Source organism: Vidua macroura, chromosome 3 (assembly GCF_024509145.1).
Source record: "Vidua macroura isolate BioBank_ID:100142 chromosome 3, ASM2450914v1, whole genome shotgun sequence".
Taxonomy (NCBI): domain Eukaryota; kingdom Metazoa; phylum Chordata; class Aves; order Passeriformes; family Viduidae; genus Vidua; species Vidua macroura.
This window is the reverse complement of record NC_071573.1, coordinates 96,540,864-96,562,261: the sequence shown is the minus strand read 5'-3', so window position 1 is coordinate 96,562,261 and position 21,398 is coordinate 96,540,864. Positions and strand designations below refer to the sequence as shown.

General features: G+C 36.0%; 1 protein-coding gene across 1 annotated transcript in view; it reads left to right on the top strand.

Annotated features, from left to right (window-relative positions):
* The window catches only part of MYT1L (myelin transcription factor 1 like), a 220,952-nt gene that overhangs the window by 150,138 nt on the left and 49,416 nt on the right, over positions 1–21,398 (top strand). Inside the window, exons 10-14 of the mRNA XM_053973564.1 lie at positions 815–1,026; positions 6,854–7,101; positions 9,365–9,601; positions 11,280–11,401; positions 12,326–12,394. Of these exons, the coding sequence (XP_053829539.1) occupies positions 815–1,026; positions 6,854–7,101; positions 9,365–9,601; positions 11,280–11,401; positions 12,326–12,394 (888 nt within the window). The remainder of the gene's footprint in view (positions 1–814; positions 1,027–6,853; positions 7,102–9,364; positions 9,602–11,279; positions 11,402–12,325; positions 12,395–21,398) is intronic.

Genomic DNA, 21,398 nt, shown 5'->3' with positions numbered 1-21,398 from the left:
GTGTGACAGTGGAGTTCATTGCAGCGTTCTTTCACTGAGATTTCACAAGTTTCTCAAATGACTGAATAACATCAATAAGGGCTTCTTCTGACTGTCCTCCCTCATCCTAAATGAAAGAGATATTTAACTGAAACAGTTTTATTTTGTATTCATTCTCAGGACCTTCCTTGAGGTGTGCATCTGTGTGTCAGGAATTGCAGCTCCTGCCAGAACCTTGCATTTAAGGATTAGCAGGACCTGCAAGGCAGCAGCTCAGAGTCAACAGAGCTTATGAGACTCTTCTCAAGATGAACATGGATTTGTATATTGAAGGATGAAACAGGAATAGTTACTTTTGAAAGCACAGAGGAAAACAGCATACAACTCTGTTGGAAGAAATATGGAGGAAACTCCATAAATTAGGTGGAGCTTCCGAATCTATTTTTTCTTTTTAATATATAAAGAATTTGTCCAAACTTCTTCTGTCAGTCTGCTTGCCCCTCTTTAATTCACCTCCCAAAAGAAAAAAATGTTTGCTTTTTGTTGCAATTACAAGGGGAAAGGGAAACCTTGAAGTATTTTAAAACAGAACTTTAAAATACTTTTAGCTGCAGGATACATTTAGTGGCATTAGAATTAATTTTGTCTAGGATTTGTTCAAGGAAATAAATATTGTTTGTCTGCTGAAAATAACCAAACTAAGGAAATGCAATAATATATTGCTGTCTCTTGAGTACAAGAAATAACTAAGATTTTCTAATCTGAACTATAAATTATGCACAAACATAGTAAACTGAACTGCATCTAACAAACTGTACATATCTTTAATTTCTAGGCCCATGTGCTTTGTTAAGCAATTGGAGATCCCTCAGTATGGCTACAGAAACAATGTCCCCACCACCACACCCCGCTCCAACTTGGCCAAGGAACTAGAGAAATACTCTAAGACTTCGTTTGAATATAACAGTTATGACAACCATGCCTATGGCAAGAGAGCCATAGCTCCCAAGGTGCAATCCAGGGATATATCCCCCAAAGGATATGATGGTAGGAGGTGCACACTCTTATACATGAGAGACAAGTTTGCAGTTAATCATGTTGTTGTATATGTAAACATCATACAAATAAGACATGTTTTCATGTTCATACAGTATTATGAGGAATGCTATCATATGTAAGTTATTTTAAAGGCCTTTTAAAATAAATGTTTTTTATACGGTGCTTGCTTCAGTATTGTTGCACTGGCAAAAGACATCTCCAGCTATTAAGCTCCTGGGATGTATTGAGATGGCAATAAAAGCTAAGTAATAGAGATAATCCTTATGTTACTGTGTGGGACACCTGGCCTCAAGGGTCGCATTAGGACTCTCGTCTCCGTGCGGCAGTTCAGGTAACCCAGAAAGATAACATACTTGCTCTGTGGGGATGTGGAAGTAGAAAACCTGGGCCTCACTGTGCTTCAGAAATCACTGCTACATACTTAAAGAGGCATTTTTGCTTATTTTGTCCTCACAAATACACTGGTTGAATTCCCTGGAAAACCTAACATATTTAAAATGTTCAGGAGAAGCCTGATACTAGCTTCAGTTCAGGAGAAGACAGTGGATGGAATCAGTCAGGCAAGAGGTTTTTTATTAGGGGAGAAAAATTAACTACAGGATAAAAAAGGATTGTAGTTTTGAACAAATCAGGAATTTTTCAGAACAATACATTTATATATGCATATATATTCTATATATATATAAAACTAAACCATACTTTTTTTTTTCTTTTTGAGTGCTAGCAGTTTATTTTTTGGTTAAAATATTTGATACTACTCAGTGACTACTATAAGAAATTTCAGGCAGGTGTCAGATTTTTTGTTTAAGAAAACAGAAAGAAACATACTGTACAGAAAAATTTATGCTATTGCCTGAACACAGACTGTTAAGTGAACAAATAGAAAATTACAAATTACAAATAGAAAATTACTATGGCTCTTGCCTTCATATGTCTGATATTTTGGATATTTTCCTTTCTCATAGAATTAACGGACATATTCTTGCAGATAGGAATTCTTGCAGAAAAGAAGAGGGTTGTGAAAGGAAACTATTTTTAATAGAAGACTTTTTTTTCCCTCATACCTTCATCTTATTTATCTTTATTAGTATAAGGGCTTGAACACCATTAAAAGTAAAGCACTAACTAACTGTGGTTAGGGAGATAATGAGTATACATTAGTATAAGGTAAATTAGGTATTAAATATTGTATACGTATTCTCTCTACTTGTGTAGAAAGGAAAGCATCAAAATACTGCTGGGGTTCCTGTGAAAAAGTTTATTTTCAGATCAAATTACTGATGCATAAGCAACTGATACATATTTTTCTCATTTAAGGCCCCTTTTTCATTAAATAATGACAAACTTTACTTTTTGTCCCAAGCCACCAGGATTTGAAAATACATGTAACATTAAGCACAAGTTTACAGTGGCCTTAAATAATAAAAGGCTATGTTGATACAGGTCACTGTCTTTATGCACAGTCATCTTCCTTTGATAGAAATAGGAATTTTTCTTAGCTATAGGACTGGGACTAGGTTGTTTCACTGCTCAGTAATGTAAGCCACAGGGGAGTGAGAGACACTGCATACCTGTGATTGATGCTGGTATAGCTGGTGTAGGGGGCTCATGTGTGCTGGGAACAGTGGAAGCCTGTTAACACTGGAGTGGGTTGGCTGCCAACAAAGGCTGCTCTATGGCTTTGTTCCATACTCCTGGCTGTGCTGGACACAGTGCACACTACACCTGCTTCCAAGTGCTGTTTGGCCAGACCGACCTGCCAACATGGTCCCAGAGGTGGGGCCTGATTTCAGTTCTTTTCCCTGTTAGTGATTTTCATGAAATCTCTAGGATTGGCATCTCTGAAATTTCAGAAGTACTCCAACATATTTGGCTGCAATTGGCTCAGGAAAATCAGCTGAATTCTTAGAATGATGAAGTGAAGTCCTGGGCACACTGAAATTATTAAAACATTTTGGCACTAACTTTCAATGGAACAAGGATTTTGCTGACAGTTATTGTAAATAACTGAATATGAAAGAGATTCCAGGAAGAGACTCTTCACTTAAAAGAGCCACTTCAAAAAACACCACAGTATTTTTAAGTGGTTTTATATTTGTATATTAAAAAATTAATTATTGCTACTAAAGACTTTATGGAGGTCCAGAGAGCACACCTATTATGTATGTCAGTAAAGCAAGTTTATGTAAAAGCAGATTCAGTTCTGAAAAGTCATCCTGAAAAAAACAAAAGTTCCTCTAAGATTTTGGGGGGAATGTGCAGGTAAACAGTGCTTTAGTTCTGACTATATGAGAGAAGTAGTCTTAAGGATATGAAAATCAATAGTTTCACATGTCAATTCTTTTTAAATTGTCAGCTAGTATGGTATTTTATCATCAGAGAAAGGGATTATATCTTCAGTAAGTGTACAGTTGGGAGTGACATGAACATAAATAGCTCCTTTGAATTGTTTCCTTGGTATTTTTTTACAGTATGGTTTACTAAAAAACAAACAGAAAATGTATACTTTGGATTATTGGGTAGCGTGATCTAGTAATTCTTGATAATTTTTTTATTTTTGGGCTTGTTTTTCCTTTGAAACCAGTTGCATAGTGTATTGGATGCTGGGCTTATGGTACACAGCAGTAAAGATAAGAAAAGCTGGATACAGCAGGCAGTGGTGATGGCAACACTTTCAGTTGCTTAGGAGATGGCAGGAATTGTTGTCATCCCACCAATAGGCCTGGGTCATTCTATCAAAACACTGAAAAAATGTTACGAGTGGGATTCATCTGACCATATCCAGAGTTTTGTAATGTTAGCACCGACAGCTGAGTTTGGCACCCCTTTCAGATTCAAGAAGAAGGGTAGATGCTTCTCTGATTTAGTTCATCTTTTCCTGAAGTGCTTGTTTAAAACTGGTCAGGTGAACCATTGCCTGAAAGTTCCTATTTTTTTCCACTGCCTATATAGGAAGCCTATATGTACAAGTCAAAAAAAGTGTTGAAACCATAATTAATTTACTAAAATATGCAGTATTTAGACCATATTGGGGATGAAGATGCCTGGGCAGAACTGAATTCCACTCCAAATACCTTCCTTTTGTCTTGTTGTATTTGGGATCTCTCCCACTCCCCATTGTTAATTAGTAAGAGAAGCCTTTGGACTTTGAGAGGTTCTTTGTAATCAGCCCCTGGGCATAATCTGAAGGGAGCCCAGTTTGGGTATGCAGATGGTTAGACCTGTGTCTGTTTTTAATGGGGAAGGTGTTCTTCACATTTGGTTTCACTCTGGATTGCAAAGCATAGATGGACTGCAGAGCTTCGTAAACCTGGTGCCACAGGGATGGGCATTGTATCAAGCAGAACTATCTGGTATTGAAACAATGCAGCTTTCCCTTCATTAGTGAACAGATTGATTTTATTCATTATAAATTGATGATCTTTGTTTCTCTGAAAAGCTAATGTGAAATGAACAGTATGGGTTATGTGACTCATCTTTAAATGTACAGCTGCAGTAAAGTTAAGATAACCATGGCCATTTCTCTCCAAGTAAGTTTTGCTTAAATTATTGGTAATCTGAAAGCTAATAATTGTGTAGCATGCTTATAGCACTTTACATCTTCAAAGTGTTTTGCAAGTGAATCACAACACAACTAAATTTTAGAAGCTACTTTCTGTTTGTAGAGAAAATGAATTCAAGGGATAATGTAGTTTGACCAAGGCCACAGAGGAGTCCATATCAGAGCCTGCATGAGTTTCTGATGGTTAGTCCTATGTATAAAAGCTGCCTCTTTCCCTCCCTCTCTTTAGCACACATTCTCATATATATAGATATATATATATATAATTTCACATGTAATATGTCTCTTACGTCTGTCTAAATGTAACCTGCTATAACAAGACTAACATTTTCTGAAAATGACAAAAGTCTTATTTGTTCTGATGATTTTTGAAAGATAGTTCTAATTTGGCAGGTTCAGTGGTACAGAGTGCTTGCTGTGTTAACATAACACAGTAAAAACTGAATTATTAAATTACTTGCTTCCTTAAGTATAGGAAAATTCTTGCGTGTCTTGGATACTGTAACAAAATAACAATGGATAAATGCTGAATTTTTAATGACCACCACTGACTACTATATTAATAATGAAACTCTTGAGGAGCAGTTCACAAATTCATTATTAGTGGATAGCCTGATAGTGTAGTGCTACTATGTGTTCAAAACAACAACAAAAAAAAAAGTGATGAATGTTTAGCATTCACTTCACTTAAAAAAAATCACACCCTGTACATTATGTGGCTTTCCTGAGAAAACTCCATCTGTTAATGATTTAAGTAAAACACTATTTCCTTTGCAGTAAAAATGATGCCATGATTTTTTTCAGTTCTTTAGAGACAGGAAGATGTCATAAGCTCTAGCAGAGACATTTTGCTTTCAGATTCTTCTTTTGAACCCTGTCTGCCTACCAAAGCAGCCCATGGCTCACAAATGGGCTGTGCTCATGGGAGCAGATTATTATATGTATGTCTGTTCAGACAAATACAAGTGAAGAGCCTGGCATTTAAATGGAGCCCATCATGGAAGAGCTCTGTCTAGGGCCTGACCTTTTTTGTATAGCTCTCTAATCAGCATGCTAGTTGGTTATTGTTACTCTGTGCTATAAGGTATGATCTCTGCAGTATACATTTCCATCTTAAGAGGAAGTAGTTGCTGTAATATGCATGGATGTATCCTCTGACCTTGACTTTTATTTTTTTTCTGAAAATACGAAAACTTACACATTTTGGAGACGAGCTCACACTTTCTTGCATTTTTGTAAACACTTTTAAAACAGCTTATCTGGGAAGAGGGTTGGGGAAATAAGTGGGCTAATAGGGCTGCTTGCCCTTACTGCTGTAATACCTTTGGTTGCAAGGAGCATTACTTAGAAGCAGCAGCAGTGCTGCCTTTTGTTTAGATAGGCAGGACGTGAGCACTGGCAGTGCTTTGGATCTGCTGTGGCCACCTATGGCTTGTGGCAGTCAGAGCACAGCTGGGCATCACTGCCCACACTGGGAGCAGGGAGGGGTGCCTTTGGTCCTTACTGGTTTTATGAAGAGTTATAGGTGCTCAGATTGTTTGAAAGGGGAGGGAGGATTTTTCACTTGTACCTGTTGTTGCCATATAAACAGCCATTGCTTCTGCCTTTGTGCAAGTCATGGTAAAACTAACTCATGACAACCACCTTTTTTCTCCTGTCATGCTCCTGTCTTTGGGGAGACCAGTGCCATAATATTTGCCTGTGGTGTAGGAGGAAATAAAGCTTTTAGGAAGCATGAGGTGTTTGAGGACATATGGGTGGTGCTGTGGCCCAGAGGCCAAGCTCATCAGCCTTGAAGTGGGTTTGATCTCCAGTAACTGTGGGGAGTTCTAGGCCTTAAACTAACAGTTCCTCATGTAAATAGGAAAAGGTCCCATAGTGTTACATTGCCTGTCATTAATAAAAATGAATGAGCTGAGCAGATTGTACCTTATGTCTGACTATATATGTGGGGTAAAAGCAGTGTTTGTGTTTTTATTGTTTTATAAATCCAGCCTGTTTGTCAGAACAATTCATGATCATGTCATGCAGATTTTTACAGGAGGTTATTTCATGCAATCTCACACATGTAGCATATAAAACTCACAGACAGAAATCAAGAAATACAGCCATCATTCTTATTGCGGGCTTTTTTTTTTTTGGCATTGGTTACTGTTCCTCATTATAAATTTCACCTCCAGCAGTTTGTTTTCCTCTTCATTTATGCAGAATGCTCCTTCTTTTGAGTCATCCTTGTCATATTTCTTCCCACAGCTAAACGCTACTGTAAGAATTCAAGTCCAACCAGCAGCACAACAAGCAGTTATGCCCCTAGCAGCAGCAGCAATATGAGTTGTGGTGGAGGCAGCAGTGCCAGCAGTACCTGCAGCAAGAGCAGCTTTGACTATACTCATGACATGGAGGCAGCACACATGGCTGCTACTGCTATTCTGAATCTCTCCACCCGCTGCAGGGAGATGCCTCAGAACCTCTCCACTAAGCCTCAGGATCTCTGTGCAAGGGTAAAAATTAGTAAATCTGTTCGTTGATGAAGATTTCTCTTAACTGTACTTGCTCTGCAGCCCTGTTTGAGAGAAAAGCTTTAGTACATCTTGCCTTTTTTTTCCTCTCAAAATTAACATAATCTGGTGGCTCTGCTAAAGCAGGGAGAAAAAATACCAAAAGATACAAATTGCTCACAAGTATCACAGGAAATTATGATGGTTTTATAAACTAATGATACTGATACCATGTACTCCTTTTTTAAATTTGTCTCTTACTATAATTATAAAAGATGTTTGGATTGCTCAGGTGGTACTAATTTTACTACTGTTTGGGTATTGGATTTTTTTGCAAAATGCAGTTTGGTTCATACATTTGGTGAAGGGATTAAGATTTAACTCTGCATTTTCATTTAAAAGGCACAAATGGAAATGTAAGATTCAGTGCAGAGAAATCTGTGGTGCTGTATGTTATAATTTCTTGCCTGTCTGTGATACCAGAATTTTTAAGTCAATGCATAATATATTTGAAATGAACCAATCCTCCGGTACAGGTGACTTAAAAGGTGCATAACAATCTTGCAGAGTGACTGCTGTTCTATATGTCCATATAAAATGGCCATACAGATACAAATAAAAGCTTTTGTCATTAAGCTTTCTGTATTAAGAAAAAACAGTGCACTATTAACATTCATCAAAGATTTAGTAGATTTAATTTTTAACTTTAAAGTTTTGGCTCTGATAGTTGTTCAAAAATGAGTATTTAACATGCACAAGCAAACACTACAGTGCAACCTACAGGACACCACTAGATGGCTGAACAGACAGATGCAGTGCAGAGGAAACATTTTTATTCTGCTTGTAGAGAGATTTTGAGCTGGCAGACATGTTCTCTTCTTCTCCTATAGACAAAGGTTTGCTTTCCCTTATTGTGCAAACCACCTCATGTTATGATCATTCATAACAAACTAAACCTGTAGCAGTAAGTCTTAGTAATAATCATGCTCTAAGGCAGAATGGACTTTGTTTTCAAACACTGCTTTTTATATTAATTGATTTAATACTGTTCAAGAGGGAAATCTCTTTCTCTCATGTAAATAAATGCGATTCTTCTCTATTCAGTATGATGGGAGAAGTTGGAACACAATGCTAAAAATCTTCTGCGTCTAAGCCAGTAAGGGCCTCTTTCCTAATGTGTCACTATATTGCAACTGAAGGAATGAGTCTGAGGAGATAAACAAATACTTTCTAAATTAAATTAGCTGGATAGCAGCAATTAGATATAAGCTCTAACAAAAGGCAGTAATTCAGAGAGAGAGATTTGCATTTGCAGTGGTTTCCTGCAGCTCTGTTGTTACTCAAGAGGAAAGAAAGTCACCAGACATACAAGGAGTCAGTCAGATTCACATTCATTTCACAATGAAACCAAATTTCTCATGGAATACTTCATTTTTGGAAAGATGAGGCATTCTCAATGGGCATTTTTATCTTATCTGTCTGTAGTTTTAAATTTTGTGTTCATTTTAATATATCTTATTTCTCCTTATCTAATATAATAGTCAACACTTTGTTTGTTTCTGCAAAAGAGCCCATACTCATCCTATTTTTCACAGTACCAGTTGTCACAGAAATTGGAACAAATAGTTATCAAAATAGGTACATGAATTGTTAATACGTGTTCATCTGCAGGGAAGAAGCTGTTAAACTTAAATGCATTTCCTCATTGTCAAATGGTGTCCAAAAGGACTTCTTTTGGTACCATACCTCCCTGTTTAATTTTCTGACATTATCTATTCAAGCACTGACTGCTAATGTAAAAGAAAAAAAAGAAACAAATATTATTTAATGTTAGCTGGTTTTTGTTTCTCCAATCACCCAGATGCATGCCAGGACTGAAAACAAAAATTATGCAGATGTTACCTCACAGATTACTTCACCTGCCACAGAATAAATCAAGAACATAAAGACAATGGCAAGAAAATACCTTTAGAGCTTTCTCCTTTATATATCAGATTTTGCACTTATGTGCTGGGTGGCAAAGAAGGGTACTGAAGACTCTCCCCTTTCCCCCCAAACATCAAATTAGCCATTCAGGAAGAAATCTACTTTAACAGCATTAATGTTGTGTAACAGCATCATGCTATGTGTAGGAGGGGGCTCAATGCTTACAATCTATACAGGAATGGAAAAGCATTTTATCATTCTGCTAGGCAATCAGATTGAAGAAGAGGTAGCAGTTTGCCAGTGTGAAGCTGAATTAACAATATTTTTCTTATTTTGACAGAATCCTGATATGGAAGTCGATGAAAATGGGACGTTGGATCTGAGCATGAACAAGCAGAGGCAGCGAGATGGTTGCTGCACCATTTTGACCCCACTGGAGCCAATGTCCCCACAACGACAAGCCGTGATGAACAACCGATGTTACCAACTGAATGAGGGTGACTGCTGGGACTTGCCAGTGGACTACACTAAAATGAAGCCAAGTAGGATAGATGAAGATGATTCCAAAGAAATTAATGTATGTCTTTTTCATCTCTATAGTTCTTGTAGCAGTCTAATTTTGGTAATTCATTAATTTTCTGGAATTTGGAGGGAAATAGGAAGCAAAATTAGTATGTGACAAAACTGGTGATTTTCTACAAAAAGGAGTTTTTTGCTGGTTAATCTTTAGGACTATATCATACTGGCACACATCTGATCTGTGACTGAGTTCCATAGGACAACATTTGAACCATGAATGTGAATCATGTTTTCTAACAGCATCATCTTGTTAACAAATATTTTCTTCACTAAAGATGTTTTGCTATATCCAGATTATGTTACTCTGTATAAGCAAGTTGACATAACCGTGCAGTACTGGGATAATCAGCTCTGAAGACAAGATACTCTCCTGAATTTGAAAACCATAAATGATGTGCTATTTGAAAGCATGTATTACTTAGAAATCAATTTAAACAAAGCAGCAGAGTATAATGTAAGCTTTCAACTAATCTTCTAGATTACTTATGTGCTCTTGGTAGCTCTGTGTAAAGGGCCTGCATTAATGAAACACTTTTTTTCAAAAATACAAAGAAGGGATATAAGAAATCAGTGTTGCTTTTCTACTTATAACACCAAGACAGCAGCAACCCTTTAAACAGAAGAGGCAAGTAAAGAAAATATGTCAGTGAATTTTTATTGCTTTTCAAAACAGAATAGACAGGATACTGAAGAGGTCTGCTGACAAGGTTCAGTGATGCTGCTTTTTTCTGTCAGGTTTTAACCCTTATTCATTCTGCGGCTTAAAATCCTGCACTCAGTTCATTTTAGTTGCTTGAGGACTTCTAGTTGGTTTATCGCTAAAAATTAGGCTAATCATTTTGTTTAGCACATCTCTTGCCAATTTAATTAAATCATAAAACTATTCTCAGTATCTTTGAAATATATGATGAAGTGGCATTTTCACTAGATAGCCTGAATGCATTCTAGCTTTGGTGGTACAGTTTTGCTATTAGTTTCACCGAAGTTGGCAGGAAATCTGTCACTATCAAGGAAATGTGAGGTAAAGCTGCATGTTTTTTCCAAGTAAGAGCTCCCTACTTTTACTGTGTTGTTTATAGCACCATCTGCAGGAATCCCTGAATCCCTGCAATCAGCCACTGCGTTCCTGAAATAGATAGGCTTGAATTTCTGAACATCACTAAAGATAATTAAAAATTGTATCATTCTGTCTTGCCAGACAGATCCATTGAGATTCATCCCAGACTGAGATGCTGTGTGTAGATGTTAAGATTGCTTCTCTTTCATTTTTGAGGTGTTCTAAATCCTTAAAAATGCTATTTAAGATGGCTTTTTGATGCATAAGATACTGCATTTAGTTATCTTTTTTGCATTTCCTCTCTTGTGCAGTGACTTTAGGGAAAACACCTGAGTCTTTAGAGAAAAATAAAATGACAGCTACAGAAAAAGCTTGGAGTTTTTCCTTTTTATTTTTCTAATTAAATAAATTATATATTTCACATATTGTGAATTCTTAATCAAAATATTCAAATATTATTCATAAGTTTAGTACGTGAAAGAATATAAAATAATTTCATTAATTTTCTCTGTCAGAATAGGATAAGAAGGAGATACCATCTGATGACTCTGCTTTGCATTATTTTGTGTAAGTTGTGACCTTCTCTAGCTGAAATTAATATGTATATATTTACCTGTAGCCGGAAGATTTGGATCCTTTCCAAGAGGCACTTGAAGAAAGAAGGTATCCTGGTGAAGTTACAATCCCAAGTCCTAAACCCAAATACCCTCAATGCAAAGAGAGCAAAAAGGATTTAATAACGTAAGCATAATGTGAGGTGAAATTATTTATCTCCTTTTAACTTTTTCTCTCTTTGTCTTTTTTTAAACCAACGAATACATATACGCCTTGCAGTATGAGCATGCAACATTTGCAGCATATAAATGTTTCAAACTGCCAGTTAAGTAAAGTGATAAGCTAACGTGTATTTGCTTGTTCTTAATGATGCTATATTGTATGGAGACGCCATTTTCATTTAAACCTGTTCATTTTGCAGCTTTTCGATTAGGATGCTTAAAACCCCTTGCAGTCATTGCAGCTAAACTGGAAACAATGAAACTTTTAAAAGTTTTTTTTTTAAACATACTTACTATTTTGGCTGTTTTTGTTTTTGTTTGGTGGCAGATGTCCAACACCAGGGTGTGATGGGAGTGGTCATGTGACTGGTAATTACGCCTCACATAGAAGGTGTGACTTCATTTTTTTCATGGTGGATTCTGTCTTTTCAATTTATTGTTTTCAGCTTACCTCAACAATGCTGTCAAAGTAAAACGTTGAACTATGTGTTAACCCTTTGAGTAATATATGTTGATCTTAAAAGCATGCTAATTTGTGTGTTGTATAAACGTCTTTTATTTTTAAATAGATTACTAAAATTTCCAAAGTATTCCTTAAGCATTTAAGTAGTTAACCCAGGAATCTCCAATATTTTTGTTATATTTTCATAGTTCATAGAGAAACAAACAAACAAACAAGAACATTTACAGTATGTAATTTTGGAAGTAATATTGATAACTAAATATATTCAGAGGGTTAACTATATTACGAAATTCAATATTACAGCACTTGCCCCATCGCTTTTCTGCATTACAAACTTTTACTTTTTAATTTTTATGTTGTGTTTGTTTGGGAGTGTTCAGTTAATGAGAAGATTAACATACTTGTATGTCCTGCCATGTCTTACAGTTTATCTGGCTGTCCCTTGGCTGACAAAAGCATTCGGAGTATGCTGGCCACAAGCTCACAAGAACTCAAGTAAGATATAAAGAACAAATATTTTCTTTATAAATATTTATTTGACCGCAAATTATGTAAAGTTGTATCAGAAATTAGAAATGCTGTCTGGAGAGCTGCTGCAGAAGGGGCTGATCCTACTTGGAACATGTATTGAAGTCTCTAGAAATTCCATACAGGGGGGCTCTGTACATAAGTCTGTTGATCTAGTATGTCCTTTTGTGTGTCCATTAGGTGACAGGGATGGACAAAAGACAGAACTTCTGGAATTTCATCTTAATGTTTGAATTCCTATTCAATTTTTTTTCTGAACTTTGAGTTTGCTAGTTAGAACAGAAAATTCCCATACAATCAGACTGATGAAACACTTCTGATTACACAAGCAGTAAAGCATTGCAGTTTCTCAGACACAGTTGGAGGGAGAACAATTTGGTTTTCCGAAACGCTTGCATAATTTTCCCCAGGTTCGTATCATTGCTACCAGCCTAATGCATTTTCTCATGTGACTATGGTTTTTTAATGTTTACTTAGTTATCCCCTGCTTAAAATGAGTTCTTTACCATTCCTTTCAGTTCTTTGGAGTAACAGTTTTGAATGATGAACGTTAGAGAATCATGAGATGTAGCTATGCTCTGTCTTTCTGCACATATGCTCTACTGCAACTCTTTGTGTGGAAGAACTATAGCATTTATTAGTGCTATGACAGGGCGGTGCTCCTGAGCTGGTAATTTGGTAAAGATGGAAAAATGTTCACAAGAAATGAGGAAAATTCAGTAAGCAAAGTATGAATGGATACCACATGCTGCCAATACTGCTTAGCAGTATTCTGTTTTTACAATACATTTCTTGAATTCAGCACATATGCTGGTTTAAAAAAACCCAAACAACTCTTGATGTAAACTGTGGGAAAAATAAGAAAGCAAGCATGAGAAAACTGCTGGAGTAAAATTGCTCTCTAGTTTTACCTAATCTAGTTGCTAGAGGTAAACAATACATGCAAAATTTACAGCTGATTTCCCACAAAGTAAAAAATAATGTTTTGAAGCTATTAGTTTAGGTCGTGCTGATATATGCTGCCAGAAGAATATGTGATAGGCAAAAGGGGATGTAAATGAGATCAGGGAAAACATTTAAGTATAAGCAGAGAAAGACATGCACACTTCAGAGAAACTCAGATTTGGACCTGGATTTTGGGTTGGGATGGGTCAAATGGTAGAAGTTTGAGGAAATGTGAATGCATAAGCAAAACACAGTCAAGACTCTTAGGCAGCATGAATATTTTAAGCAAACCCTTTATAAGGTTTCTACTTATCTTAGGAAGCTGTTTCTGAATTACTTCATCTTCTCTGCTTTTCTCAAACATCTGCAGTCAAGGCTGCCTGGTAGAAACCAGGAAAAAAAAAATCTCAAAACACCTAAACTTGAGGTCCCACTTCTATATCATGCCACTGTCTCTACTTATTTCAAGTTCTTCCTAAGCAAAAAGCAACATTAAGATAAAATAATATTTTTACGTTTAAAATCTATTCTTTATTATTCATTAGCATAAATTATTAATTTAGCAGTTATCATTATACCAGTTGAACACATAAAACTCTGTTAAGTTTCAAAATGACAGAATTTTAAGCAGGCTTACTTAACTCAGTTCTCCTTTGTATTTGCACTATATGGCAATTCTTTGTTTTCTGATCATATATTTTTCCACAGGATAACAAAGTAAACCCTTGCACAGGACAGACAGTAATCATTACATAAGCAACTAATTAATTTCTTCTCTTTTCCTTTTATTATCGCATGTGAGGCCCTGTCTGTTATTCACTCCAGTTTTCTCAAACTGCCTTCTGAAGACAGACCTATTACTTGACTCACACATTTGTCACTACCATCACATCTGAGTGTTTCCTAATATATTTAGTTATTTAGTTATAAAAGAACTTTTTTTCATCTGCAGTTATACTCTGAAGTAAATAGGGTTGGTATTATTTTCATATTAAACCAGAAATTTAGGTATATAATTTTGATTGCTCACTTGGATACTTTTAAGACTCAATTTGTCAGTTCTTCATATTGTAGAGAACTGTATATATTCAAACCCTTGAATATGCTTGGAGTTATGGGAATTTAGCAGATCCGTGTAATGTAATTGACCCTTTGTGAAAAGGGATGAACTCTGCAGAAAAAGCAGGAGAGTACAGTTCCAGAGCAGCCATACTGTCCTTTCTCCTATCCCAAAACTCTAATCAGTCCCAGCTTCCACTTGGCCCATTTACTCTGTCCTGTTTTTATTCATAATTTTTTTCTACATTGTTCCCTATCTCAAGCTCCCTTGTCTGATCAGCCCATCTCCTGCCTTCATCACATTTTTATTTTCTTGTCCTCTGTCTCTACATCCTGTGAAGTTGGTACAGAGACAGAAATAAAGCTTCTTAGCATTTCCCACATATATTTGAAAGCAGGGAAGTAGGAGTCCTATGGATGGCAGCATCCTTTACACGGCTCTCATTTATGCTCTTGTTCTCTGCTTAAGATGGAAGAAGATGTGATCATGTAAATGTAACGTGCATGCACAAAGCAGCTAAACCAAAGCTACATAAGAGAATTTGATTTTGAAATTTTTGAACTGTGAAATACTTCATTTACATTGTGTGTGAGGTCTGGGAGTATAATTTCCTTGTTTCTAAAACGAGGAAACAGAAGCTGAAAAGAAACAGAAATTCCATAATATGGGATACTGCTGGCCATCTGTCAGGCCACCAGCCACCATGGGACATTTTTGTGTCTGCTCTGGGCTGCTGTCGTAGCAACAGCAGTAGAAGCTTTAGTGCTTTGCACTGACTGGCACCAGGAGGAGATGGGGAACATTGCTGGGATGTTTCACACATATTTACTGACAGCAGAAGAATAGTGAGAATCAGTAACCTTGGCTCCTGACCCAGGCTGTAGAGGGAAATGTATACACATTTTTTACCTATAACACAAGCTGAGATCCCTTTTGTCCTTTCCCTACCAATCTGTACTGTTCTCATCTCTTCTTCATCTTCTATTTCTTGTTCAGGTTTTCAATGTAGTTTTTTCCATTCTTCCATAAAGATTTCAACCTTTGTAAAATTCTTGGCAAATACTTGTCTAATGTATAGGGTACAGAGAACAATTGATAGTGTAGTAGAAAAACTGACAGTGCAGCATAGGAATCATATTTCTGGACTGCATAACTTGGAAGGATTTAATACTTTTATGGCTTTACCATGGTCAAATATTACCCATGTGCTGGTAAAGCCTTCATATCACATTTTACTGATACATGATCTCTTTGTGTGTATTTTACAACACATACAAATAATGTATAATGTAGCTTCCTAATTAGAATTTTGCTAACAGGCTAATTTTTTTTTTGTATCCCAACTAAAATACAAAATAGCAGACATTTCAAATAATATTGATTAATAATATCAGTCATATTATATTCACAATCAAAATAATGTAAGAATCGTACAAGGTTAGAGAAATGTTTATTTTGCTTAACAGTCATGCTTACTTGTATTGCCATTCGGAAATTGTGGCTCCAAGAGTCTATTACTCACATTTCCTGGCTCTGAGAATAATAATGTTGCAACTTTCAGTTAAAAAGGGTCAGTCAGCATAATTATTCCTTACCACCCATGCTTCTCATCTGTAAGGGTTCTTGCTCAGGTTTACCATGCACATTGCACAATTTTTCATTTTCACCCAAAGCTCAAATAGGAAAGTGAGAGCCTTTGTGCATCGTTTGTCAGCCAACTAAAGCATTTACAGCCTGGTCAGTGATCTCCAAATAACAGAATAATATCTATAATATCTTCTGCTTTAATTATCAGTTACTTACGCTGAGAAAGAAAAAAAAAAAAAAAGGTTGACAGCTTTAAAGCTGTCTGAAGAAATCAATATATGGCAAGGAACCAAACTTTTCCAGTATTAAGATTTTGATTATAGTACTTGTGAAAAGCAACTAATTTTTAAAGTACCTAGGAGCGCTATATGGATGAGTAAAGTTAACTATGGTGGAAAAGCAGTTAACAGCCTACCCAGTGACAGCTACCAATATCAAAATATTCTATAAATTAAATTCAGTGTGATCTTACCAAGGGGCCTTTTCTTATCAGTTTTCTTTATTTATTCCTTATCATAGCAAGTTTTTCTAACAGTTACAATTACTTCTAAACTGTAATACCATTGTGGAATTATAAATACTGTTAAAACCAGCATTTTGAAGCACTTTAAATCCTATTCAAAATAAGTAAAAAAAAAAAAATAAATCCAACGCTAAAATTAATTATTGTTGTAAAAGGACACATTTTGTTAATCAGTAAATCAATCCCAACTAAAACACAGCTAACCAATTGTAAGAATTTCTACTCTGTGTCCTGTCAGTATGGGAACCTGAGAACCCAGGTACCAGAGACTCCCAGAAAGTGACAAACTTATTTCTAATTAGTGCTACTTTGATGTAAAGATAATCACAGGTTTTCAAAGGCCATGGATATATATATACATATATATATATATATATATATATATATATATATATATATATATATATATATTTACACACATATACGTATATACCTTGAGTGTTATCTTGGTCTGCTGTGGAGCTAAATATCCCATCCTCAACATCTACCTTTGTTGTCTTGGGTCAATTTTCTGCCAGAAAATCCCATTATAGTTTATCCTGAAGAATCTGATCCTCAGGAAGATTTGCAGTTCAACTAGGTGCCTTCAAGTTTGGATACTTCCTGATACTGTTGTAGTTTCCCCAGTCTTTCAGTTCCAAAGCATCTGTGTGGATTTTCTTGGTTTCTGTGGTGGATGTCTTTTGGTATTTTCTATGGAGAAAGGAGTGCAGCCTCCTTTCCCTCACTACAATGAAACCTGAGAGCTTTTGTTTCCCACGTCTCTTCTTAACTCAAAGTGATGAGCTCAGTCTATTTTTGCAAGTTCTCCACAATAAAGTCAGAGTTGGAATTTTTGTGCCTCCGTCTCTTTTCCATGTCATTCTGCCACAGTGATTTCCATATTCTTGGTGATCTTCTACTCTTTCTCTTAACTTCCTTCCACACATCTCCCTGTTCCCAGAGGTGTCACCCTGGCAGTGTTCACATAGAAAAGTGAACTTCTCTGAAGCTCTCCCTGTTAGCCATGATTCTTTTTGAAAAACAACTCCATGCAGTAGTGTTTTCATGATAGAAAGGATATCCTTACCTCATATTTCTAGGAAAACTCTTCTGTATTAATATATTATCTATTATTTATTTCTACTGATGTGATTTTACTACAAGTTGCTCAGCAAGAACTGGGAAGAAGAGGCATCCTCCCAGAAATGTAGAAACTTCTGTTGTCTTTTTTCTGATGAATATAAAAAATAAAATACTGGAAAAGACTAGTATTTTCCTCCTTGCTGTAGTCGTCTTGTAAAAAATAGGCCTTTTCAAATATAAATTTTATATACAGAGACAAAAATTAGCAGGATATATTAGTGAAACACCACAGGAACATTTCCCTCTTTAGATAGGCAACCACATTATTCTTGGACATTGACCAGTGCCTGTACTATTTTATACCTTGATAGCTCTCCCAATATACAGTCACTTAATGTACTCAAAGCAGTTATTCCTGCAGAATTCTGGTAATCTGCTGGAGTGAATTCTCCACCTACATCCTGTGTTTTCCACTTGAGGTGTTTCTGATGTTCCTGGATGTGCATTTGTTGTTTCATCTGCAAAGAAGTATTATCCCTTGCCTTGCCTTCCATTTCCCACCTTCCCCTTCCTTTCTCCCGTTGAGATTACATCTGTCCTCCTCTAAGAATGCAGCAAGACTGAGACCCATTATATAGTTTTCATTCAGTTTTATCTTAGAAAATTACTCTTTGTTGCAAGAGAAATAATCATTTCCATTCCTATTATCACCTTTTTACTCCTGTTGTTTATGTCTTTTTTTTCTACACGGAAACTTAATAGAAGTTGTCATTACAGTTTTTCTTGAATACTAAGGTTGTTGAGCCTAGTAAGTAATCTCGTGTTAAGCTGAAATACTCCTTTGATGCTAAATATGTATCTTTTGAATCTGCAGACACTTTTTGAAATTCCTTGATGCTTTAGCTAACTTTTGTATAGGAAATGTGATTACAAGGACCGGATGTGATGTATTTGGAGAAATGCTAAAAAGTGCTTGAGTGAGCCATTTGTAAATGATAGTGTTTTATTAATTTATCTGCAATGTTGTGGTAAAAAAAATGAACAAACTGTAGTTTTTTATGTGTTCTTAAATTGCAACTCAGTGTGCTAGTCTAATTTAAATTATTAAAAACAAAACCAAGGAACATAGATCCCCAATTATTAGTTCACCTATAAGGAATAATCTTTCCCATTTTGCTCAACAATCCTTGGGCCAAGTGAAATTAGGAATCTTATGTGGTTTCAGTGGGTTTTTTTTGCATTTTTGTTTCCTGTATTTATTGCAGATTTCCACTTGGATACCTTATCTTTGATGGCAGCATGCATGCCTGGCCAGAACAGAACACCTTGGGCTCTGTTCCTGCACTTCTCAATACTCAAATGGGCACTGTAGGTTATACCTAGCATTTCCAACCTCATGTTGTGTGGTGTTATGATAATGTCCTTTTGTATAGAAACCCATCATCTGCAGCAACCTCATCTCTGTAGTCGCAATAAGTTTTACATATGGAAGTGGCTGGGCTTTTTCTCTGTAAGAATAACTCATTCAGACTCTGGTAAGGTTGAGTCATTCCATTTTTCCCACTTAAGTTTGTCAACTTTTGTCTCTGAAATGGAAAACACTTGAGTTTTGTTTACATAAGACCCTTCATCATTGTTTTCATTACTCAGAGGTAGTCATAAAAGCATGTACTAAAAAGCTCCTTAAAAGCCATCTGCATATCAGTATCTCTGATGCTGTGAAATGTTCCATGCAGGCACAAAATTGTTTGCATGAAACACCTTGCAGAATCAGGGCCTTAGTAAGTTGTCAATACTATGAAATGCTCTGAAATGAGTGGCTTCCTTTGCATAGTGGTATCTACAACAGCCAAACAGCTCATGGCCTGTTTCTTTATGTACTTAATTATTCAAAACAAAAGATAACAGTAGCTTGTATTTTTTTACTGTTTGGATTTGAATCAGTATCTAAAACCATTTGCCAGTCAGTTATTACCAAAATAGTCTCAATTCAGATGAATAGTCACTGAATTAGAGTAATTTTTTCAAAGCTACCTGTATGACTTAAAGAGTTTTCGTTTTTAGAAGGAATGTAAGTTGTGGGCATCTACATCCCTGCAACTTCTATATGCCTGACTTTGAAATTGGAATTTGGTGTCTGCAATAACAACTTAGGCAGTTTTGAAGATACATTCCTTAGTTCCTAGCTCTTCACTAATCACCAAATATTTCAGTGTGAATGTTTGTTTGATGGTTTATTTGAATTTTTGAAACTTTTCTCTTGTCAGTCATTTTAGTGCCATACTGTGCAGTTTCTAAGCAACCATTCTGAGAGGAGCACTTAATTGTGATTAATTATAAATGAATTTGTTTAGCTGTGTTAATATGCCCAATGAATCTCTCTAAGGCCTTCTTGTCTTGGAGTTTTTCCATTTGTACAGTTGCCTCTGTCTTCTTTGGGTTTGGTCATACTTCTTTGTCATTGAACTTGTCCTACATAATTAATCTCATTCAGCCTGGCATTTGCTTGTAATCAATTTAAGGGTCTTTTCTTTGGCACAATTTGGTAATTGTGCAGACTCCCATTGTGGTGTTGATCATTTTTTCTTCAAGTCAACAGATCATAACCAATTGCTCATTCCATCCAGATCTGCAAAGATCTGCAACATGATGCTGTGGTATATCCCAAGTGCTGAGGCAATCCCCATGGGAAGTTGCATAAACTATACAGCTGCTAAAAGGGGAGTTAAAAATGCAGTGTTTGGTCAGACTTGCCAAAACCCTTTAATATATACCCCAAAATAAAAGTAATTTTGTCACTTGGAGTTCTAAACATGATTGTCCAGATCCTCAGTTGGTGTAAATTAGCATAGCTCTGCTGCCTTTGGAAGAGTTTCGCTAAGATACAACAGTGATGATCTGGGCAGATGCCCTCAGCTACTCTCTTGGGTTAGCATTCATGTTTGATTGCCTTATTTTTTTTAATATTGCCTTAAATTTTTTGAAGTTACAGAATTCCTTGCATTATTTGGTTTCTTAAAATGGCCAGTTGCTAACTTGATTTGTGATATCTGTATCTGCACAGTAACATCTGATTTTGCCATTCAGTTAAATTCATCCCTTTACTTTTATCTCAGTGCTATTGGGACTTTATGTGGCACACATTTTTTGCAGCACTGTAGTATCTATATCAATGTTTTATATCTCTAAAATATCCCATATCCCTCATAAACACCTCATCATAATCTTCTTTGACAATATTTTTGTATTCCCAGTAAGTGGAATTTACTTTTGCTCATCTGCATGTAAAAACTGCTCTTCTACCCTAACACACACAGAATTTCCACTGCTTCAAAGTCTGTTGATTTCTCTCCTTCCACAGATAACAACACTGTGCTCTTTCAGCATGGCCTCAGTTGTATGAAACAACCTTAAATTTTGAGGAGTACTTTACCATTGGCCATCATTGATTATTTTTGTATGCTTGACTGTGTTTGCACTGTACTCAGCTTCAGCAATACATGTTTTCTGTAATAAGGAGGCAGAGGACTAAACTATAAGTACATTACTATCATTAGGTATTATTTTTGGACTGTGGAAAACAAATGAAAAAAGACAGATCCTTCAAAAATGAATCTGAATAAATTATATTTAAGATTTAATTTCCAGAGTTATAAGATTAACATAGTTTCATTCAAATAATGAGCTGTAAAGTAGTCAGTCAGAGTGATATTTAAAATGCCTTCTTCAGGCTTCAGAGTTAACAGTACACTGAGATGAACAGAACCTAGTTTCCAAATTTTCAGACTGCA